The sequence below is a fragment of the Pistacia vera genome, unplaced genomic scaffold, assembly GCF_008641045.1.
Source record: "Pistacia vera cultivar Batoury unplaced genomic scaffold, PisVer_v2 Contig331, whole genome shotgun sequence".
In the NCBI taxonomy this organism is placed as follows: Eukaryota; Viridiplantae; Streptophyta; class Magnoliopsida; order Sapindales; family Anacardiaceae; genus Pistacia; species Pistacia vera.
In genome coordinates, this window is record NW_022196148.1 from 589290 (window position 1) to 611198 (window position 21909).

Consider the following 21909-nt stretch of genomic DNA (forward strand, 5'->3'; position numbering starts at 1 on the left):
TACCCAATCAATAATTTTAAAATCATAGAGGATTAATTAAAGTATGCGTAAATTAACCAAACAACCCAGTGATAAAAAAAAATAAATAAATAAATAAAATGGGTCTAGTGAAACTATCCAAGCTTATTCAAATCATAATATTGGTTGTATAAACAATGAATTGGGTGCACAGACTTTTTAGGAAATTTTTAATTATGACTTATTGATACCTTTATTAATTTAATTTTCATCTTAGTAATACTATTAATATGCATTATCGTGTACTGGTTATAGATGATTGGTTGATTGAATATTAAGTACAGGAAATTTAATTGTCTGGCTCTGGCAAAGCCTCCTTCCAATTCCGGAATCCGGAGTCACCAAGTCAAACATCCTCTGTACACCGAACATTTAAAAAATTAATTAACTACTAAACAAATAAATAGAATAACATTCAATTCTCAATGGTTGAAAATTTTACCCACTCTAAATGAAGACATTTTTGAGAACACGCTCCAAGTCTCCAGTATATTAGAAAACAGCTTAGGAACACTTGTGACAGAAGCGCGTGGAGTAGCGTTGGTTTACCTGTAAAGTACAACATAAACTAGGAAGTAGTTAGATCAGCCGCAGTTTATAAACGGCTTTAATTCGTAACAGTGTTGGGTAACTGCTTTTACGAACCATATTTAGTTTTGTTCCGATAGTTATGTCATCAAAATTCTAACCAATTCGACCTTTTCAGTTTCTTCTTACAGGTTTTACTTTTCTGATCCAGCAGGGGTTACAGATTTTCTTTTCGGGGGAATTTGAAGGTTAAAGATGAAGGATTTTGCTGGGACACCCGGGACTTTGACTGGCCTATTTCTAAGGATCGCACAGTGTGTTTTTGCAGCTGGATCAATTGCTTCCATGGCTACCACTACCGCTTTCGTTAATTTTACAGCTTTCTGGTATTTCCTTGTGACTTTTCCCCAGTTCTTTTATATGATAAAGTTTATGTTTCTTTTTTGTTTATATAAGTTATTGGAGATTCAGCTTATATATTTTATCCATCAGAAGTGAGTTTCATTGATTGGTGTAGGCATCTACGGTTACTAATTGGGAAATTTTTGGTAGAAGCAAGTTATTGGATCAAATTTCTGACTGGCTTGTTATTAGTTTGATTCGTATGTATTGTTGAGCCTGATAAATGATTCATAACTGGTTAATTGTTGTCTTGGTGATGCTTTATATATTGCGTTAAAGTCGCAATATTGTACTGAATAGTGAACATTAATAATTCAATTATCTACACTACTTGCGCTGCAGCTGTTTATTGTGATAATGTAGTCTCTCATCAGTAAATTGGTTGGGGCAAAATGAGTGAATAGTTTTCTAGATTATTTGGTTCAAAGTTTTGTAATTTCCTTTACATTCCAAGGTGGTGATTCCTTTTTCTCTGTTCAAGAAGGTCTCCACACTTACCATGGCTTAAATTGAATGATAATTTGTGGTGCTTGAGAAATTGACTGCTTGATGATTTAAGCGTATTTCCTTGCATTTGATTTATGGTCATGGGGAGGAAGAAAATGATTTCTGCAACAAAAAGTTATCTTATTTCCATTGCAATGATGAATATATGTCAGGTATTGATTTGTAAAAGAGAGGAAACAATTTCCTGTTTTGTAATACTTGACATTCCTCTGATCATGGTATGAATAAATTACTTGTTCCACCGCTTTTGTGTTTCTCTTTAGTTTGATACTCAGAAATGTTGATAAGAAAAAATGGTTTTGCTTTTGTGTGCTGTAGAAGAGTGGAATGCCATATTTAGTTGTTCTAATATATGGAGCATCTCAAAAGGGATTGTGATGTTGAGGCTGAGACCCTGAGTGCCACATATATGATGCAAATTGAGTTGAATTTGTGATTCTGCTTCTCTGTCATCCACACTTGGAACCTGTTGTGCTAGAATCTATGAGTTACATATTGTTTCTTATATGCATTATGTTATGTTCTTCGTCATGATCATAAATTACTGAAACAGAACTTCTATAGTGACAAGATTGCGGCAGAATTCATTGTAGGCTAGGTAATTTCCAGCAACTATATAAGCTGCTAAAATGCTATCAGATGTACTTCTTGATAAAAAATTTCCAGGGTCACGAAGGACTATTAGCTTGGGCATAGTCACCATTATACTTGATGTTCTTAAGATGAAACTAGCAGCAACAATAGAATGATGGACTGTAGAGTATGAAGCAAAACTAGTGAACAGAGACGATTTTAGAAGCAAAGCAATCACTACAAGCACTATTGATTCACATATTAGACAATATCTGCATTCTTGTTTGCACTTTGAAACCATATTAGATGTTGATAATACTCACCATAGAAATGACTTTTATATGATAAATCAGAGTAATAAATTTACAAAATGATTTAGACTAAATAAAAAGTGATGATTTTTTGGAATATCATCTAAATGGATGTAAAACCTGCGTAGTGTGAATAATCAGAGTGCTAGTTAATGTGTGAGCTGAAGTGGCAATTTGTTTTTGTGACCACTAATCTTGTAGTTGACTCTTTTTGGACATCTATCAGATGGCATTTTGTGGAGTGCAAGGAGTATGTTATGCTGATGTTTAATGGCTCTCTTTATTGCTCTTATCATGATTTTGATTATTTCTTTTGACCTGTCCTGTTGCCCTGCTACCTTAAATTTTTTCATTAGATATTGTCACCTACAGATGCTACATCTATGTTCCAAAATTTGGTGTCTATCCTAATCTTTTACCGTTGATTTATTTTCGACAATATTTCTTGTAGGCTTATCTTCTACAGCAAAAATATATTTAATGAAACATGTACAAGATTATAAGCACTGAAGTTTATAAAACTTGTTTCATTTGGACCATTTTTTTAATACCCAGCTGTTAGTATCAATATTTTTAGTGAATCAACATCTCTGTAAGGATACATTTTAAAATAGAGATGATGCCCATGTAACTAATTCTCTACTGTTGAGCACTTTATAAATCATATACAATGTGGTGGCTTTTTTAACCTTGGTTTGATACAAATAAAATTTTATGCTGAAGATCTTGTTCTTTCTGCAGCTACCTGATTGCTTCAATGGGTTTGCAAATTATTTGGAGCTTTGGGCTTGCCTTCATAGATTCATATGCCTTAATGCGAAAGAAGGTCCTTCACAATCCTGTTTTAGTCAGCCTCTTTGTAGTAGGAGACTGGGTTAGTCTCCATAACCCTTTAATTGTTCTTGGCTATTTAATGAAATCCAATACAATTTTGTGTTTATGATGGTTGTAAAGTTCCATATGATGTGGAATTGTTACAGGTGACAGCTACATTATCTCTTGCTGCTGCTTGTGCTGCAGGCGGCATCACAGTGCTATATTTTCATGATATGGGACATTGCAGTATGACGGAGGAATGTCAAAAATATCAAATGTCAGTTGCCTTGGCCTTCCTCAGCTGGATTACAATTGCGATATCATCTCTAATTATGCTTTGGATATTAGCTGCAGGTTAGACCTTTCGATGTACAGCCTGTTGATATCTTGAATCTCATTGAAACTCATCAGTCTTACTGAAATTTTGATTTGTTCATAGTGTCAATAGAAAGAAAACAAGAATATAGCATTACTACACTCGAAAAGTCATAGATTGCTTTCACTTCCTCATTCATCATATCCAATTTTTTTCCTGTCGTCTTCTTGGTTGTTGCATATGTAACATGAGCTTTATCAATTAAAAATGACACAAGCCTCCTTGTTGAGCAATTAATTGGGTTGAGTAATTAACGAATAAAGATTTGCTAACTGTGATCAAATATACAGTTTTTCTATTGAGGGTCACGATAAAGGAATTGGTTAGTGGGTTAAAAAGCTCAAAATCCGAGCACATTTATCAGGAAAATTTTGAGTGGCCATTAAGCGATATTTCCACTCTAATAAAGGAAGGGAAATAATAAGGCTTATTTATTAGTTTATCTTGAAAAATATCATTTTTAAACCAACCCTGGGTCGGCCATTTGTGTGCTTGGGGTCCATTGCTTTTCTTCCAGCTTGCAAACAATACACGCCACAGAAGGTGCTTGTTGACACTATTCAGATACCCTCGTCTGCTTTCTATTTCTTATGCTGATTCGACTGGATAATCCATCAATAATACAATTTATATTCAGCATTCAACTGCCCTCTTCCTCTAATCACCGACCCTCCTCTGACTTCCAGTTGTTTAGCATTCACTATCAAAATCAAATCGCCATGCATATATTTGTTTGATGAGCGGAACAGATGAAAGGCGCCATTTTTTGTTTTTATTAAGTCATTCTTATAAATTAAGGCAAGCTATTTCTTGGTGCACTGTGTTGGGTGGTTCTTCAATCAATTAGTTCTCGTAACCTACCAGCACTAATTCATGTTGAGAAAATGGAATTCAATTTAAATGAAGAGTGGGATTGAGAATTATTGATGGTGGGAAGCTGCAAGGGTTATGTTAGTGTTTATTAATAATAATAATAAATTTAAAGGAATAGCTGCTCCCACAAAAGCAAGTGGAAACCAAGAATTTGCTAGGTTCTCCTTTGCTTTTTAATTCCCATATTCTTATTGTACATGATTTTTTAAGAAGATAAAAAAATTCATATAAAAAATTAACTTAATAAATTTTCAATGATCGAGAATGAATTATTTGATAACAAAATAATAATTTCGTATTAATTCATATGAACAATTTATAAATATTATTCATAAAAATAAAAAATAAAAATAAAAATAAAAAAATTGTTGAGTTTACCTTAACACCCGCGTATCTATGTCGCTTTATATGAATCAAAGTGTTAATCAGATTGATTATTGAATTTGAATCTAGGAGATTATGATATCGACATAAAAAATGATAATTCAAATCTCCATCATAATTCATTCATAATTATCGTATATAAAAGAGTTTACGAATAATTATGTTAATACAAGATAATAATTTGTTATATAAGTATAAAATGATTAAACAATGTCAAATATCTATAATTTTTAAACTCCTTGAAAACTTCTTGCAGGAAATATGAACCACCTTGCAGGGGATTACTCAGGCTTTGATGGAGAAACAGAATTAAATGGGAGTGTCAGTCTCCATTTGATTGATGACAAATATGAAAAACATAGTTGAAGTCTTGTTCATATTATCGACCTGGTTCAATCATCTTCCTAAAATTCCACTAACATCCAACCATTGATTCAGCAATAAACTAAAACAAAGTAAATGCCACGGTCCAAAGGTTGACCATGCATCTCTGGTGCTACCAACTATTAAACACTGGACAAAATGATAAGCATGCATGCTGACCTGTCTCAAATGGTGGCAATCTGATTTGGCTTGTGGCGACAAATGGCCTTCGCTTTTAGACATATGGCTTATTTGTGAGTTTATAAATACAGGCGTGAATTCCAAATTTCTATCACTTTCTTTCTCACTCTCTAAGGATCGATTTGGTTTTTATACATGGCATGCATTGCTGGATTCAGAATAAAGAAGCTATTACAAGCACAGTACTGCAGGCAATAAACCACCGCTTGTTCAAGTTGCACTATTTGGGATACTTCTGCCATTAGATTAAAGTAAAGTCATCTCTTACCCATCTACTCTTTAGTTTAATTCAGCTCTACGTTGTTTATTATGTTTTATTTCTACATTTTTAGCATATTATTTTGATCACGTTCTATATATTTATATACTTACTGATATGTACCTGACACTTTTGAAAAAGTGAAACAAAAGATGAATTTGTTCATTCTGTCTGCAGAACATTTTTGTTAGCAGCCACTCAATCAGGGGGTTCATTAAAGTGGTCCTGAGAATCAAACAAATTGCAGATATAATCAACATGTTCTTTGATGTTACAGAAGTTGAACACCTCTTTAGTTTTGATGCAGGTTTTGTGGTCACTTATATAGTGGCATAAAGTAGGAATATTAATCAATATATTATATTCAATTCTATCAAAAATTGAAATATTCCTTTACCTTGCTAATAGAATCATGATCAATATCTATTACCTCAAATTCAAGCAATTAGATTCTATATATGATGAAAGCATTTCCATATATTTAGTTACATTAAGAGAAGTCTGGGGAAGTAGCAAGAATATGTTAAGACTATAAACCCACAAAAAGTTTGAAGGAATATAATGAGAATGATATATATGCTTTATGTATAGCATGAAAACATCAGGATATTAAAGAAAATGACTGTAATTTGATGCCTTTCATACGTCTTTAATTTAAGTATCTTGTTTAAGATAGGTTCTCACTTCTCAGTTTCAGTTAACACTAAATTTTGCAGCTCAGAAATTCGGAAAAAAAATGCATAAAATTGTCCATTGCATTTTGCAAGCACAGTATTTAAGTATCTTCCTCAATACTGATTGATTTTCTGAAAAGTTTGATAAACACCATGAATTTTCNATTGCATGAAAACATCAGGATATTAAAGAAAATGACTGTAATTTGATGCCTTTCATACGTCTTTAATTTAAGTATCTTGTTTAAGATAGGTTCTCACTTCTCAGTTTCAGTTAACACTAAATTTTGCAGCTCAGAAATTCGGAAAAAAAATGCATAAAATTGTCCATTGCATTTTGCAAGCACAGTATTTAAGTATCTTCCTCAATACTGATTGATTTTCTGAAAAGTTTGATAAACACCATGAATTTTCCCCCAGGTTTTATTATCATCATGAAAACTTTATAGCTGCAGGATTAATGTGTGACAGAAGACTTTTTTTGATTAAAATGGAATTTAAAAAAAATATAGAATATGTACCAGCGCTGAGACGTATCCGAAAAGAGATTATTCTGGGATGTGATTATATTTCATGCATCGATCCACAAACTCAAGTTGCAATGTAGTTGACAGTCCACCATTAAAAGTACATAAGATAATAAGCAAACAATTCATAGTAGTCCACTAATTCAGAATAACTGACTAAGCATCAAATTTTTAATCTGAAAAAGGAATCATCATAAACGAGTATGAGCTTCATGATGATATATAGATAAAATAGTGTTATTTAGTTTAACAAGTTATAATATTAGTTTGGTAAGGGAATTTTCGGAATAAGTTCTTTCTGCCCATATCTACTCTAACATGAAGTCATGTTCACCTATCAGTATATTGAAGGGAATTTAATCTGGAACACGATACTTAACACAACATGCAAAAAGAATCGAGAAGCCTAACTCCTCCATCATTCTCATTCATCTTCTATATTAACAAGTGCATGTTATTGTTTCCTGCAGCTTGTGAAGAAGTAAAGAGGAGGCTATGGCACTTAAAGCAAGTTCCCTCTCGGACATTTACATGAGGTTCAAGCCACACCTCCTTATGGTTATTTCTCAGATTGGCTACACTTTTCTGTATTTTATCACAGAAGCTTCTTTCAATCATGGCATGAATCCTCATGTCTATATTACCTACCGGCATATCGTCGCAGGCATTGTCATGTTCCCTTTTGCCTATTTCCTTGAAAGGTACACATTAAATTTCTATAAAATGTTCATAGGTAATAACAAAATGCTGAAGTTACAGATTTGGTTTAGCTGATCATTAAGTTGGCTATAGCTATAAACATCGAAAAAAATTTGAGTTGATGATCTTTCTGAGGAAATTTTCAATATTTTAATTTCCTTATGCATAGTGCTGATCCTTCCTTTCTGATCTATCGCAGAAAAACAATTCCAAAGCTGACAATACCTCTTTTTGTGGAGATATTTATTCTCTCACTCCTCGGGTAAGGACTAGTAAAAGTTATGGATCTAAGTAACTTTAAACTACAAATTACAAGGCTAAATTGTTTTATGATTGCAGGGTCGGTTTGACTTTAAACATGTACTTTGCAAGCTTGAGGTACACCTCTCCAACATTTGTTGCATCAGTGATCAACACTGCAGCTTCCCTAACCTTTGTAACTGCGATTTTACTCAGGTTGGCTTCCATTGTTATCAATATACAAATATCCATCTAAATTTCATAAAGAAATCAAGTGTGTAAGTATCTGACCATCGCCGATCTACAGGTTAGAGACACTTGATCTTCGAAATTCTAGAGGTATTGCAAAACTTCTAGGAACAATGATCTCCTTGGCCGGTGTAATGATCATGACAATATACAAGGGCCCTATCATGAGAAATCTATGGCATTCTCATCACATCCATATTGAAGGAAACACTGCTATCCATGAGCACTGGTTGAAGGGCTCAATTCTTACTATTGCAAGCTGTGTAACTTGGTCTCTTTGGTACATTATGCAGGTTCATTTCCAACTCAATCAAAACTTAATTTTTCTATTCCAAAACAAAACAAATAACAAAAAAGTTCACCCGCAAAACTCTCTATGATAGAATAAGAAATCACTTTGACGCATGCAGCTAATAGCATTCTAAATTAGCAGACAACAGAAAACAATCTGAACTCAAATGTTTGAACTGATAACAACCGTATAAAGTTGTAGCAGCGACTTCTTCAATAGGTGGATATATAGAATTAATAATAGATCCTAATTTCTATGGTAACATGTAGGCATTCACATTGAAGCGATATCCCGCTCAACTATCACTGACAACATGGATGTGCTTTCTTGGGGCATCACAATCAGCATTCTTCACAGTCATCATCCAACACAAACCAGCTGCTTGGAGGATTGGATTCAATATCGACTTCTGGTCCACCATTTATGGTGTATGTGGCAGTATCCGGATAGCCTTATAATGTATTTAACAAGACTCGGTCTTCTTATAATTAATTAGAGTTCTGATTATGGTTTATAAATGGCAGGGAGTGGTGGCGTCTGGTTTAATCATTTTCCTTCAACTATGGTGCACAGAAGAAAGAGGGCCAGTTTTTGTGACCATGTTCAACCCCCTTTCTACGGTATTAGTGGCAGCTCTAGCATACTTTGTTTTTGGTGAACAGCTTTACACTGGAAGGTAAATTTGCCCACACTCATTTTGTAGCTTTCAATCTTCATTAAAGACTTTGCATTAAAAGGTTACTTGTGACTCTTGCTCAGCATACTAGGTGCAGCTATTGTCATCTTTGGTTTGTATTTGCTATTATGGGGCAAAGAAGGTGATCAGGAAGCTCACATCAAAACAGAAGGGAATTCTTATTCTTCCACATACGACGAGAACAACCCCAAACTACAGAAAACCACTTCAACTGAAAGGGAGATACCACAAGGTGAACCATAAAGAAAAATCATTTCTCTGACAAGCGAAGGGATGTCATACTGAAGAAGATGAATAGAAGCAGCGGGCATAGTCAAAATAAGAGTTTTAGTAGTTTTGGGCAATTTCAATATACTTCCATTATTCATATAGTGGGGAAGCTGTGTTAAGCTTTGTTGCTCTACGTAAGCGATATTTGAAATGAAATTTTAATCTCAATATATTTGTCTCTCAAAAGACAAGAAGTTTGACTTCATGTCTCCAGTATGCGAACCTGTCACTATCAGGAAAGATATTAAAGCTAACTTCCCTGTAGATTGTAGATAAACACGATCATAAAAGAAACCCAACCCCTTAAATATCAATATAAAAGATTCATCTTTAAATCTTTATTTTCGATTATAAATATGATACTTATGATTAGTGTGGATTACCTGCAATAAGTAAACATCCTTTCTCAGATCTAACTGCAGACCAAAAAGAGCTGTTAACAAAGGTATTAGAATGAAATCATGGAGACCCCCTTCCATTCATTTGCCAATAGTTACATAAAAGAATCAGGCAAATTGAACCAGCAATAGTATGTACACCTTGGAGGACAACAGAACTTTTTGGAAGGTAACAATTAAGATCATCTAAAAATTATTCAGATAACTTGAATTAGGCAGGTTGCCAACTGCCAAGGAAAAAAGCTACGCTGCAGGGGGCCTGAGTTCATGATCATGAGATGTATCACGCGAAGATGGAGTTAAATATTGATACATGGGGATCAAACCGTAACTAGGAAATACAGCCATCTTATTCATCCCAGCATGATACGCCGCTGGGTGGGCTGGCATATAACCAGCAGTTGAAAGGGCCCTAGCTTTCAACTGCTGTTCAATCTTTTCTTTGTCTGTCTTCAGAACGAGTTTCTCTTCACGAAGTTCATTCTTCTCAGACTGTAGATGTAGTACAGGACAAAACGTTAATACAGAGCACTTGGTTCTTTACTTACACAATCACATACATGAGAAAGTATGCGAAAATCCTACGCCTTAATTCTACACTACAATATCTAGAATTCAAATTAAACTCACAATTCCAAGCAATTTAATAGCTGAATTTTACTGTTCTTTCCTGAACATTATTTACGTAGAAGATCACAAATTAGTGTGAAAGATTCCATACTAATCTGTAAAATACATCTGCCCCAAGACTAAATTACAACTTTCACAAACTGAATTATCCAGCATGGACATAAACAAAGATGTGCATTCAGCATATATATAATGCCAGCATTAATATGGTCATAATTGCATTGATATCAAAGAGAATCAAGTATGCCCCCGATTTCCACTGTTGCTTAACACCTGTCTTTTGCAAGTAGGCAGTATGCCTCATGAAAAAAAAAAATTATTTTTAAATAATATTTGAAATGTCCAGGCATGTTAATGAATATCCAGGCTTCTCAAGGCTAGCATTATAGAACAGATTTAAGACTGTAATAGCAATAACCTCTACTTAGATTACCCCAAAAAGGTCTAAATCTGCCTCACTGAACTAATGACTAACCAGAAAAGGAAAAGTATGACAATAGTACCTGGAATATCCTAATCATGCATGTAAACATACTTAACATCAATAAATTATGGCCATGTTGAATGAAATCTTGTAGAAGCACCTTGTAATCAATGCATGTCCAATGTTCAAAAAATGGATCATGAAAGAACCCCGAAGAGGGAAAGTTAAGCATGTCAAATGAGGAGTATATTGATACTTGAATTCAGTCCCACACTTCTAACAGCAGACAAATTAAATAACCGTTAACAACATAGACATCTACCTCTTTCAACTAGTATAAACTTGTTCATGCCTTTTATCGTCTTTCTAATACAGAATCCAACCCAGAAGCTTGAATTTAGGCTTGATATGTCCAGCGTCAAATCAAAGCCTATATTTGTTTGGCATGCTTCATAAATGTCTCCTTACATTATTGTTATACACTAAATATTAGGCATCAGCATCTATAGGGATCATGTTTTACTAAAGCTCACATCACCTAATCATAGGTTTGACACGACTCTGTATACTTGTTGATCTTCTCTACCATGGAATTTTGGGTTAGTTTCTCAATCACTTTCAACAGCGCCAAACCATCTAAATTAACACTATGTCATCTCAATTCTATCATGGCTACTCTCGGGTCATCAAGAATGCATATATTTCAAAATATTCTATTATCACTACCCTGGTATATCCAACTTTATGCACTAGTCCAATCTATCCACAACTGCACAATTTCTTTGAATTCCAGACCTTGTATCTACCATTTTCTAGCAGCTAAGATGGTTAACAGATCAGATTTGGCGCAGATAAAGTCTGAACATTAATACCAATCCAAGTTCAGATTGATCTTAAATATACATCATGCATGCTTACTTCTACAATTTCAAAAGAAAATACAGTTAGTTACTAAGTCATTACACACAACTCAAATCTAATAACAAAGCTACAGCAACAAAGAGTCACAAAAAATGAAACATGAATGATAAAATTGATATCCATCCACAGTTGTTTAAAAAAAAAAACAAACAAACAAAAAACTCAATGACATAAAAGCAGGGCAGCAAAGTAGATCGACTGACCTTTAAACTTTTAATCTCTTCTTGTAACTTTTCATTAGTTTCTTCCAGCTCCTGGGCCTCAGTTTTTAATTGGTTTAAAACCCTAATTGCATCATCAAGTATAGCCGGTTTATCAGTTTTTGCAGGTCTCCCAGGTTCCAAAATACCGCTCAAATCAAGAAACCTTCACAAACGCATAGATAAAATTAAGTTATATACATAGATGCTTGCTTTAAACAATTAAAAAAATAAATAGAAAGATTAACAGATGCCTGTCATTCAATCTCTCTCGCCGCAATTTCTCGCGGCAAGCTTTGGTTCCCGGCCGCCTGCATGAATCATTACGTGCCCTGTACAACAACAATACAACAAAGAAAATATATTTACCAAAAAAAATTAAACCCATTATAATATGCAAGAATAAATATTTATTACCTCTTGCGTGTATTTTCTTGTTCCTGTGACACCAACACAGATGATGATAAATCATTCCCCACGCTCCCCCTGTTTTATTTGCAAATCACGGAATCAACACCAAAACCCAACTAACAGCACTAAATTTGATGGGAAAAAAAAAAAAAAACTAAAAAGAAAAGGCAATACCTTGGATTGGACCAAAAGAGATCGGGACATGTGTTTTGGTCGATGAGGATTGAATCGAGATAATCCAAGTAATTACAATCGTCGTCTAATGACTCCATGTCTTTTCATCTGAGATTTGGAGCTGGAATTGAAATGGGAATTGAGATGTGAAAATAGGGAACACGTGGGAGGATTAGGTTGTGCGCCGCCGCATGATTATATGCGTAGCCCAGTCGATGTTTTCCCTTTTTGGGCTGACTCACCCGACTTTTTACAACCAAGATCCACCGAATCATGCCAACTCACTTAGAAGTTATGAGGTGTACTAAAATTAATCCCTATTTTAACTGGATGTAATTTAAGTTAATGAAATTTCATCACATTTTACTTTACTACCAATTAGTCTGAAAAAAACTAAAAAATAACTGGCCATTCAAAAGCGTTGACTCTGAATGAATCATTTTCTGAAACTTTTAAGAATGGGAATCAAATGCCTCCTATATGCTTTGATTAAAGGTAAATTTACTATCGCAGACGGTAGTGCTATAATCGTTATCAGATTAGGCAAGACTGCCAATAAGAAATATTTGGAAGACGTCAACAATCAAGCACGCACGGTCAAGGCGATGGTGATGGTGGGTGAATCAGCCTACCAAACACCATTAAATTGCATGTCCTTTGATATAAGACTTTGAATTATTGGGCCCTTGAGATCTTTGAGTACACGCAATCAAAAGTGTCAGTGCATTATCTTAAAAATTTTAAATTCACAACTTTTTTCTGCAGAAAGTCCTTAACTGACAGACAGCCACCTTTCTTGATTTTCAATGCAATTTTTTTCATACCTGATTTCATTAATGACCATACTCAGAGCCAAAATACTATCCACAATCTACTCAAAAGAAAAACAAACTCTACATAGTCTAAGACTCATGCTATCTGACTCAAACATTATCTGATTGTATAGAAAAATGACTGACTCGTCAAATTCGACAGAAAGTTATTGAACTGGATGCTAGTTTGCTTGTATATTTGCATTTCCTTGACAGAAAGTTATTTGAGAAATTTCAAAAGAGAATTAAATAACATGAGCTTCATTTTTGAGCTTGTCGATCAGCTCATCAACAGAAGAAACAATAACCCCAGCTTTTCTCTTGGGAGGTTCAGTCACTTGAATAACCTCCAGATCAGATTTGATGTCCACATTCAGCTCCTGTGGAGTGTATTTCTTAATGACTTTTGATTTTGCCTTCATTATGTTGGGAAGTGTTGCATACCTTGGTTGGTTTAATCTCAAATCAGTCCTGCATCACAAGTCATTAATGTCAAAAAGGAATCATACAAAAACAAACTCATTCAGACAAATGCATTTTAGGAAGAGGATTAATGTAGATTCTAACAGGCAGTTCCAACATTTCTTCCCCTCTTACAAAAGGATAAACATCAAGAATCTTATGAGTTGAACAGACTTCAGAGGAAAGAAGGAAAGATTTTTATTTTCATGCAAAAGTCTTTTGAACCAACAATCAATCTCATAATCAGCGAAGTAATGAAAAATAAGTAACTTCAATAAAACACTGTCTAAAACACTTCTCAAAAATATGCATTCAATAAATTTATTGAACCTGCAATGATAGTTGTTATATCAAATAATAGCCTCATTAAAAAATTAAATGATCATTTTGTAGTCCACTTTGCACTGTCCAAAAAATGAAAGCTTCAAAGAATTTGAGACAAAAAGTTCAATATGTTTTAATTAGAATTCAAAATATGTCATAATAACAGTCCATGTTTATAATTAAGTCAGATACACTAAATACAATTTTGCGCTTCACACCTAATACTGCACAACTCAAAAACATCAGGATGGAGGCTTGAAAAGAGAATATCACAAACTACCATTTTCCTCTAAGTGGTTACTAAACTGCTTTGGACCAACCTTGAGTTGAAGTCTCAACCTCAGAAATAACTTCAAGAACTGAAGATGGTCTGTTTTTCTGAACTTGTGTTCTTCAATAAACTATTTTTGTATTCTAAAATGGTTCATTATTCAAAATAATAGTTGTGTTCTTGATTCAGTTCATGTAGCACCAACATAAATCATCGATACCAGATCCTGTGTAATACAACACTTCCTATAGATGGTCCACATGCAAACCACTTTCTCCAAGTCAAAATACATGATGGTATCAGGCAAAATCTCCTCAAAACTCAACCTAATCATATATGGTTGTTTATCTTGCCAGAAACACTGGATACAGGAGCCAGATCCACAGAGATATTCAACAGTCATCCACTGGATAAGACAGAATTCTAGGCAAGCTAGCTACATATTTTCTTTCAACAGTTCAATATTGTCCAGCCATTATCTCTGCACAATGATTTTGGCTAACTAACAATCCTCCTCATCCCTAGAAAGACCCACATATTTGGTACTAAGTAGAGAAAAAAGACCTGGTTTCTATTTAACAACTTCCAAAAGTATGGCCCTGGATAGAGTGTGTCAGGGCATGTGGTCAATCCAACCAGTTTGCAATTGAAAGTTAACAGAGTTGAACACCAAATATTTTTAACTGAAAAAAAGTTAAAATAATTATATTGCCACAAAGCTCTAATCAAATATTTATAATGTTGTAATATTTTACTAATTACTTGTTGTATGCATGCTCCTACAATATAAAAGAATTTCAAAATTTTATCTCTGCAAAGGATTTATACTCCATTTCTTAAACTAAAGCATTAGTAAAGCTCACAAAAAAAAAAATAAAAAATAAAAAATAAAAAATAAAAAATAAAAAATCCAAAAGGAAGTTCACTCTTCAAATCAATTAGTAATTAAGACATAATCCACAATAATAATGATGTGAAGAAATCTTCTACTACTTTATCATTTTGTATGAATCAAATATCACAATCTATTTAGAAGGTGACAACAGAAAATAAACCTCTATGAAATATAACTGAAGCATCCACATATAATTCCCAATGCATATATAATATGGACAAGCCCTTGGAAAAGCTGCATTTTCAGTTCCCAACAGACCAAATTTCTGCTCCCAGAAAACTTGCTATTCTAAAACATCCCACCTCTCATAGTTTTCCACTGATTCCAAAAACTGCTTTTTGGTGTGTGTATATGTACATATTCTCATTATTGAAAGGATGGTTTTGAGGACCAAAAACATATTAAACGACCACAGCATGCCCCAATGTTTGAATATTAGAAGTCCGAGGTTGCACAAATACTTACGTGATTACCGCAGGTAAGTCTAACGATAGTGTCTCAAGACCACCATCTACTTCTCTATCCACAGTTGCTACTTGTTTCTCCTTGTCCAAAACAACCTACTAAAGAGCAGCAGTAAATCAATTATCTAAAGAATCAAATAAATAAGAAACAAAGAAACCAAAACAACAGCTGGAGAGCAATCATACTAATAAATGAGAAAACCAATAACCAATACAATCTCAAAACATGGTAGTCAAAGAGGAAAACTGTAGCAATCACAAGCAATTAGTTTTTTTTTTTTTTTTTTTTTGTTGCTTAGGTGGGCACAGAAACAATCGTTAAACTTTTAAACTTAAATGTACATTCAGGTACTTCTACTTAAGCATCTCAAGCAATTGTTTATGAACATGACAACAAAGCTGCAGAAGGATTGAACGGTGGTATGATACTGTAGATGTACTTTGAATACAGCAATATTGTAAAAGGGTAAATTTTCTAAACCAAGCATACATACTCATCAATCAATCGAAGGCAACAGCAGTAGCTACCCAAAATCCAAGAAATATACAACTGATATAAAGATTCAACAATGTTTTATGCTATCCTGAATGTATTAAATTTCTTTACAGAAAAAATAAAATAAAATGTTTTTTTACAATTGGACCAACCTTAGAAGCAAAGGTAGCCTGTGGCCAGCTGAGCAGCCCCGCAACCATTTGACCTGTTTGATTGCAATCATCATCAATTGCCTACACAACAATCTGTATAATAAGAAAATTTATCTTATACGTGAATTTCTTTTATCAAAGAAAGCCCAAATCATCAGAAATATAACTAAACACAAACCTGTTTTCCCAGAAAAAGCAAACCGGGTTTCTCAACCTCAACAAGACTCTTCAAAATCTTAGCCACAGTCAACGAATACAGCACGGAGGTGGCCTCAACATGAATCCCTCTATCAGCTCCCATAGCTAGACCCGTCCGCAAAGTATCCACGCACTGTGAGGGGCCCATACTGACAGCAACAACCTCGGAGGCTAACCCTGATTCCTTGATCCTGAGAGCTTCCTCCAATGCTATCTCGCAAAATGGGTTCATCGACATCTTCACGTTGTTGGTCTCAACTCCCGTCTGTATTGCAAACCCAACCCAGATTAAGAAATAATTATTTTAATAAATGATTCAATTTTTGATTGATTGATTGATGATTACCTTGTCGGGTTTCACTCTGATCTTCACGGCATAGTCGACAACTCGTTTTATGGCCACCATTATCTTCATTGTTGATGCTTGATTATCGTCTCTGGCTCTCCACTTGGGGGAGATGACAATGAATCGAGTTTGGTATGATAAGGGAGCGGAAGTTCGTTTTGGGATAATTTAGTTATCTCAAGTAAGTTTAGGAGCGTAAGCATTCTGTTCTATTTTTATTAAAAAAATAAATAAGGAATGGAAAAAAAAAAAGAATTATTACATTTAGGGGCGTTTGGTTCACGGAATATTGGATTACTGAGAATATTAAATTACTAGAATCTTATATTACCTTGAAGATTACTGTAAATCTTTAAGAAAATATGTTTGGTTAGTTGGTGGGTATGTTATATTAATATGTTTGGTTGGAGGAATAAATTGGTGGGTATGTTATTTAAATTACTAAATTACTCTCTTTTTAAATATTAATATAATATTATTTTTATTATTAATTTTTGAATAATTTCTTTTAACCCTCAATATTTCAGATTTAGTTAAAACACCCTGCTTATATAAAACTTTAATTTATGACAAAATCACCCCCATCCCTTGCCGCCACCGCAAACCATCGCCGAAAGTCACTGTGAGTAGATCACTATGACCATGAGGCTCCGATATGGCCGTTTCTAGCCATATGCATGGTCGAAAACGGCCAATTATAGCTAGATCTGGCGAAAATGGCCATAACAGATCTCAGCCAGACTATCGATCTGGCTGGAAATGGTCAGATCTGCTCTCGATATGGCCTTTTTGACCTCAACATGGCCAGAAACGTATATTGGGCCTCCCAGTCATAGTGGGCTACTCACAACGACTCCAGGTGACTTCGGCGACTTCCGCGACAGTCGGCGGTGGTTTGGTTGGTGAGACGGCAGCAGGTGGGGGGGATGGTGGTTGGGTAAGTTGAAATTTGTTTTGATTTCAAGGGTAATTTTGTCCAAAAATTAATTAAATGGGGTGAATGTAAAAGCAAGATTCATGTAAATAAATTAAAAATAAGGGCATTATTGTCCTAAAATTTTATTAATAAAGGAAAATTGTAAAAAAAAAAAAAAAAAGATTACCCAAGTAATCTTACAATACCTAAGAAAAGGAGATAATAGATTCCTCAATATTACCAACAGTAACCACTATTGGTATTTGAAAATTACCGGAATCTTATATTACTTGATAAAACCAAACTGAGAATCAAATAATATAAGATGACTTAACCCCAATAATCCTACATAACCACTGTAGATAATATTGGAGGTAATCTGATTACCTCCATTTTCTTATGTATTCTAAGATTACTAAGGTAATCTTTTTTTTATTACAATTTTATCCCTTATTAATAAAATTTTAAGACAATAATACCCTTATTTTTAAATTTATTTACATGAATATGGCTTTTACTATTTCACCCCAATTAATTAACTTTTTGGACAAAATTACCCTTGAATTCAAAACAAATTGCAGCCCACCCAAGCCGCCACCCCCACCCACCTGCCACTGCCTATCGCCGGCAACCATCGCCGCGGCCAGTCGCAATCGAAACAGTGCACAAAAGGCTGAAAATGGTCGTTGTGTGCCAATATGGTCATTTCCGACCAAATCTGGCTGTCAAAGGCCTAATCCGTCGATCTAGCCGTCAACGGCCAAATCTGTCACGTCTGGCCATTTTCGGCCAGATCTCTGGCCGGAAATGGCCATACGACGGACGAAGGTCATTTCCTGCCTTCCGTGCGCCGTTAGGTTGCCCACTGTCGGCCGCCTACAGTGGTTGCCAGTAGTGGCTGGGTTAATGGGGGTGCTTTGTTGATTTTCCAAACTTTTATTATGGGGTTGTTTTTGCTAAGTTTTTAAATGCAGGAGGGTTATAATAATCCAAATAATAATCAATATTAAAAAATAATATAATAATAATATTTAATTAGAGGACAATTTAGTAATTTAAATAACATACCCACCAATTTATTCCTTCCAACCAAACATATTAATATAACATACCCACTAATTAACCAAACACATTTTCCTAAAGATTCACAGTAATCTTCAAGGTAATCTAACTTTTTAGTAATCTAATATTCCTAGTAATCCAACATTCCCTGAACCAAACCCCCCCTTAGGATTGCCAAATAAATTTGAATACGATATGATACTCCAATCAAGAAATCTTGAGATTGAGTTCTTCGGATGCTAATAGGAATAACTACTGAAACTCTCACTCAACCTATAATTTCAGAGTTTTAAGAAATTAGTTGAGGTATACGTAAATTGACATAAACCCCACCAATCGTATATGATACTTCAAAAGAAATATAAATTTGGAAGTTGAGTTTAACGTGTGAGTATTAGTTTTATTCAACTTCATTTACCTAATATTTTTTTTATTTTAGAGTACTATGCACTACTTGTTCCATCAATTAATACTTTAGTCTTTAGCCACACTTGCATTTATAAATTTGCAAGCTGACGGTGCCCACAAATGGTTGATTTTACATTTGAAAATTGTATATGCAAATGAATTTAATAATAATTCAATCTAATAAGTTTGAAGTTTATATAAATTTTAAAAGATTATTGGGTTTTGGGATTCATAGGAACTTAAACTGAAAATTCAGAGATTGTGTCTGCGAAGATTACGGATTCAGAATCATATTTCCAGGGATTGACTATTTGAAAGACATATTTTCTATACAATATTTTATACCTCATTACTTCTCTTATCAGTTAAACAAGGCTCTTGTTTTTATTTTATTGAAATTTGAAACCTTGAAGAAGCTGCATCCTTGTTTGTCACAAGGTTTCGAATCATCCAACAGTTCATTTACAACTGATCTCCCCCATATCATTCCTGCATTCATTTTCCACACCTCAGGAAAAAAAAAAAAAAAACAGCAGGGTAAGATAATTATATACTAAACAAGCTTTGACAGAGACTTTGTCTCCTTGAATTGACCAGGTAAACTATCAGTTGATTCAAAATACTGATTCATTGTTGAAGCATCTTGAGAGTTGCAATAGGACCATTCAGGATTCCAAAAAAAAAGAGGGTTGACTCTAGCATATGAAGAGTTGCTTAATGATTATTTGAAAATTTTGTTTTATAGAAAAATAATCGATTCCAACAGGCTGGAAATACTGTAGTTTAGTTACATAGAACAGTGACCATTACCAACCATCACCAAACATACCTTATCTACAGAACACCACCATTATTAATTTGGGAGTAGAAGTTGGCGGCAATATGATTGTTTCAATTGAAAAAGACCCCCCTTTGCACCCAAAATCAATGTAATTGTTTTGGGGGGGGTGGGGTGTGGGAATTTTAGTTTTCTTCTGTAAAACCCTTTAATTCTGTCTGTCTAGAGTCTCTAGACCAACAATAAGACAATAAGTAGATTCAATCAGAGAAAAGAAAGTAATTCAATCCTCTTTATACATAAAGAAAAGAAAAGTGCTAGTTTCTGCAATGATGTTCACAATAATGGCTGTAAGTCATTGAGAATACACTGGACCAGCCTCTAACCAATTCAAATAAAAAATTACTAATAAAAATTTTCAGTTGAATATAACTATATCGCCAATTCTACAGCTTCCTAACACAGCTAAAATCTCTATGTTAAACAAAAAAAAAAAAAAAAAGACTAATAAATTTAATGTTTCTTTCATGGCTCCAAATGAACTGGTAGAACTGCACTTTTGGATCCCCTGCCATGACCAAAGGTAAAGAAAGATCTTCTAACTCTGTTACTGCAACCTTCAATGGGGCTGACTTCGCTGACTTGCCTGTTTTGTTGAAAAGCTTCTTGAATTGCTGAATAGAACTTGGGATCAGCTGATGAGTCCATTGAAAATGATCTTCTAATGGGTTCTATTGCAAACTGCTCATCTTTGTCTCTAATATCAATACATTCATCTCCCATACTCGTCAACTTATGAAACTTCCTCGCCCTTTTATGAACAAGTCTCTGTTCTAACTTTCGCGGTGGCAAAGGAGGACTAATTGAAAGCCCTGATAATTCTCCTGAATTCAATCTTTCTTGTGTTGCAAGCAACGTTTGATCCACAGAGTGATGAGTACCGAGTTCAATCACAACATAATCCTCATCGCTGCTTACGACATTTTCAGTGTATGGATTTGGATCTTGTGGAGTGGAACTGGGTGCGATAATTCGCTCAATGGGGAATCTTGTTGTGGGTGAAATACTTGTTCTGCAAAGTGGGCAATTTGCATTGCTTTGAAGCCAAACGTCGATGCAATCAATGTGGAAAACATGGCTACAATTTGGTATTATCCTTAGCTTCTCATCTTCTTGAAACTCACTCAAACAGACTGCACATTCACAAAAGTTTCTTTCTCCCAGTTCTTTGCTGTTGACGCCTTTACTGTATTGAAATATGGGCAATGACCTTATCACAGACTCATCTAGCCCTCGAGCTTCCATGGCTGGAGAGTACGCCATTAAAGGGTCTTCAGGTCCTCCCCTTCGCGATAAAGAGAATCGCCTTAAGAGATCAATACGGTGCCAATTGAGGCAGCATTTGATGACAAAGATATAGTAACTCACTAGCAAGAAAGCCGTGGCTAAGATTCCTATAATGGCAATGGCTATAATGGGAAAACTGGTACCTGAGGAATGTAAATGTGAGCCAAAGATCGAGCTACTTGGGGTTGTAATCGGAGAAAGAGTTTCTGCGCCATGGATCATGTAGTGTTTACTAACAAGATCCATGAGAATGAAGATATGGAATTGTTTAGATCTTGAACACACCAAAGATAAACAGAGCTAATCACACAACAAAGAGAAACATAAATGAAGATTACAAATAGTGACCATTAACAAGAAAATGCTTAGCAACAAAGAAGGAAAGAAAACAACAAATGGGAGAAGAAGAAGGAAATGAACAGAGAGAAAAACCCAGAAGACTTAAATGAGGGAGGTGGTAGAGAGAGACAAGAAGGGAGCTTAAAAATGAGAAGAAAATGTGGTTGAAGGAATTTTTTAAAGGTGTGAAGTCTGAGCAAAGTTTATGTACGTAGTTGGTGG

The 21909-nt window shown here is 34.6% G+C and overlaps 5 protein-coding genes across 6 annotated transcripts; 2 read left to right on the top strand and 3 right to left on the bottom strand.

The window, feature by feature from the left end:
- The first annotated feature begins 556 nt into the window (after positions 1-556).
- Positions 557-3632, top strand: LOC116137567 (CASP-like protein 5B3). 2 transcript variants are annotated; one of them, XM_031423264.1, is made up of 4 exons: positions 557-645; positions 725-932; positions 3081-3213; positions 3320-3632. In XM_031423264.1, the coding sequence occupies exons 2-4, from the start codon at positions 802-804 to the stop codon at positions 3512-3514; spliced, it is 459 nt and encodes a 152-aa protein (XP_031279124.1). In that variant the 5' UTR covers positions 557-645; positions 725-801; the 3' UTR covers positions 3515-3632. The 2 variants fall into 2 exon arrangements, with proteins under 2 accessions (XP_031279124.1, XP_031279123.1); XM_031423263.1 differs by lacking the exon at positions 557-645 and having other exon boundaries at positions 656-932.
- Positions 3633-5457: 1825 nt separating this feature from the next.
- Positions 5458-9464, top strand: LOC116137572 (WAT1-related protein At5g07050-like). Its single transcript, XM_031423268.1, has 8 exons — positions 5458-5603; positions 7283-7513; positions 7711-7773; positions 7851-7967; positions 8059-8293; positions 8562-8720; positions 8817-8968; positions 9052-9464. The coding sequence occupies exons 2-8, from the start codon at positions 7308-7310 to the stop codon at positions 9230-9232; spliced, it is 1113 nt and encodes a 370-aa protein (XP_031279128.1). The 5' UTR covers positions 5458-5603; positions 7283-7307; the 3' UTR covers positions 9233-9464.
- A 243-nt stretch (positions 9465-9707) lies between these two features.
- LOC116137574 (transcription factor bHLH104-like) lies at positions 9708-12677 on the bottom strand. The gene is made up of 5 exons (XM_031423270.1): positions 12418-12677; positions 12250-12318; positions 12087-12164; positions 11836-11998; positions 9708-10149 (listed from the first exon to the last, which is right to left on the bottom strand). The coding sequence occupies exons 1-5, from the start codon at positions 12513-12515 to the stop codon at positions 9901-9903; spliced, it is 657 nt and encodes a 218-aa protein (XP_031279130.1). The 5' UTR covers positions 12516-12677; the 3' UTR covers positions 9708-9900.
- Positions 12678-13360: 683 nt separating this feature from the next.
- On the bottom strand, positions 13361-17017 carry LOC116137573 (electron transfer flavoprotein subunit beta, mitochondrial). Its single transcript, XM_031423269.1, has 5 exons — positions 16838-17017; positions 16472-16756; positions 16294-16374; positions 15647-15741; positions 13361-13700 (listed from the first exon to the last, which is right to left on the bottom strand). The coding sequence occupies exons 1-5, from the start codon at positions 16904-16906 to the stop codon at positions 13475-13477; spliced, it is 756 nt and encodes a 251-aa protein (XP_031279129.1). The 5' UTR covers positions 16907-17017; the 3' UTR covers positions 13361-13474.
- A 3466-nt stretch (positions 17018-20483) lies between these two features.
- On the bottom strand, positions 20484-21909 carry LOC116137611 (RING-H2 finger protein ATL16-like). The gene has a single exon (XM_031423303.1). The coding sequence runs from the start codon at positions 21592-21594 to the stop codon at positions 20527-20529; it is 1068 nt and encodes a 355-aa protein (XP_031279163.1). The 5' UTR covers positions 21595-21909; the 3' UTR covers positions 20484-20526.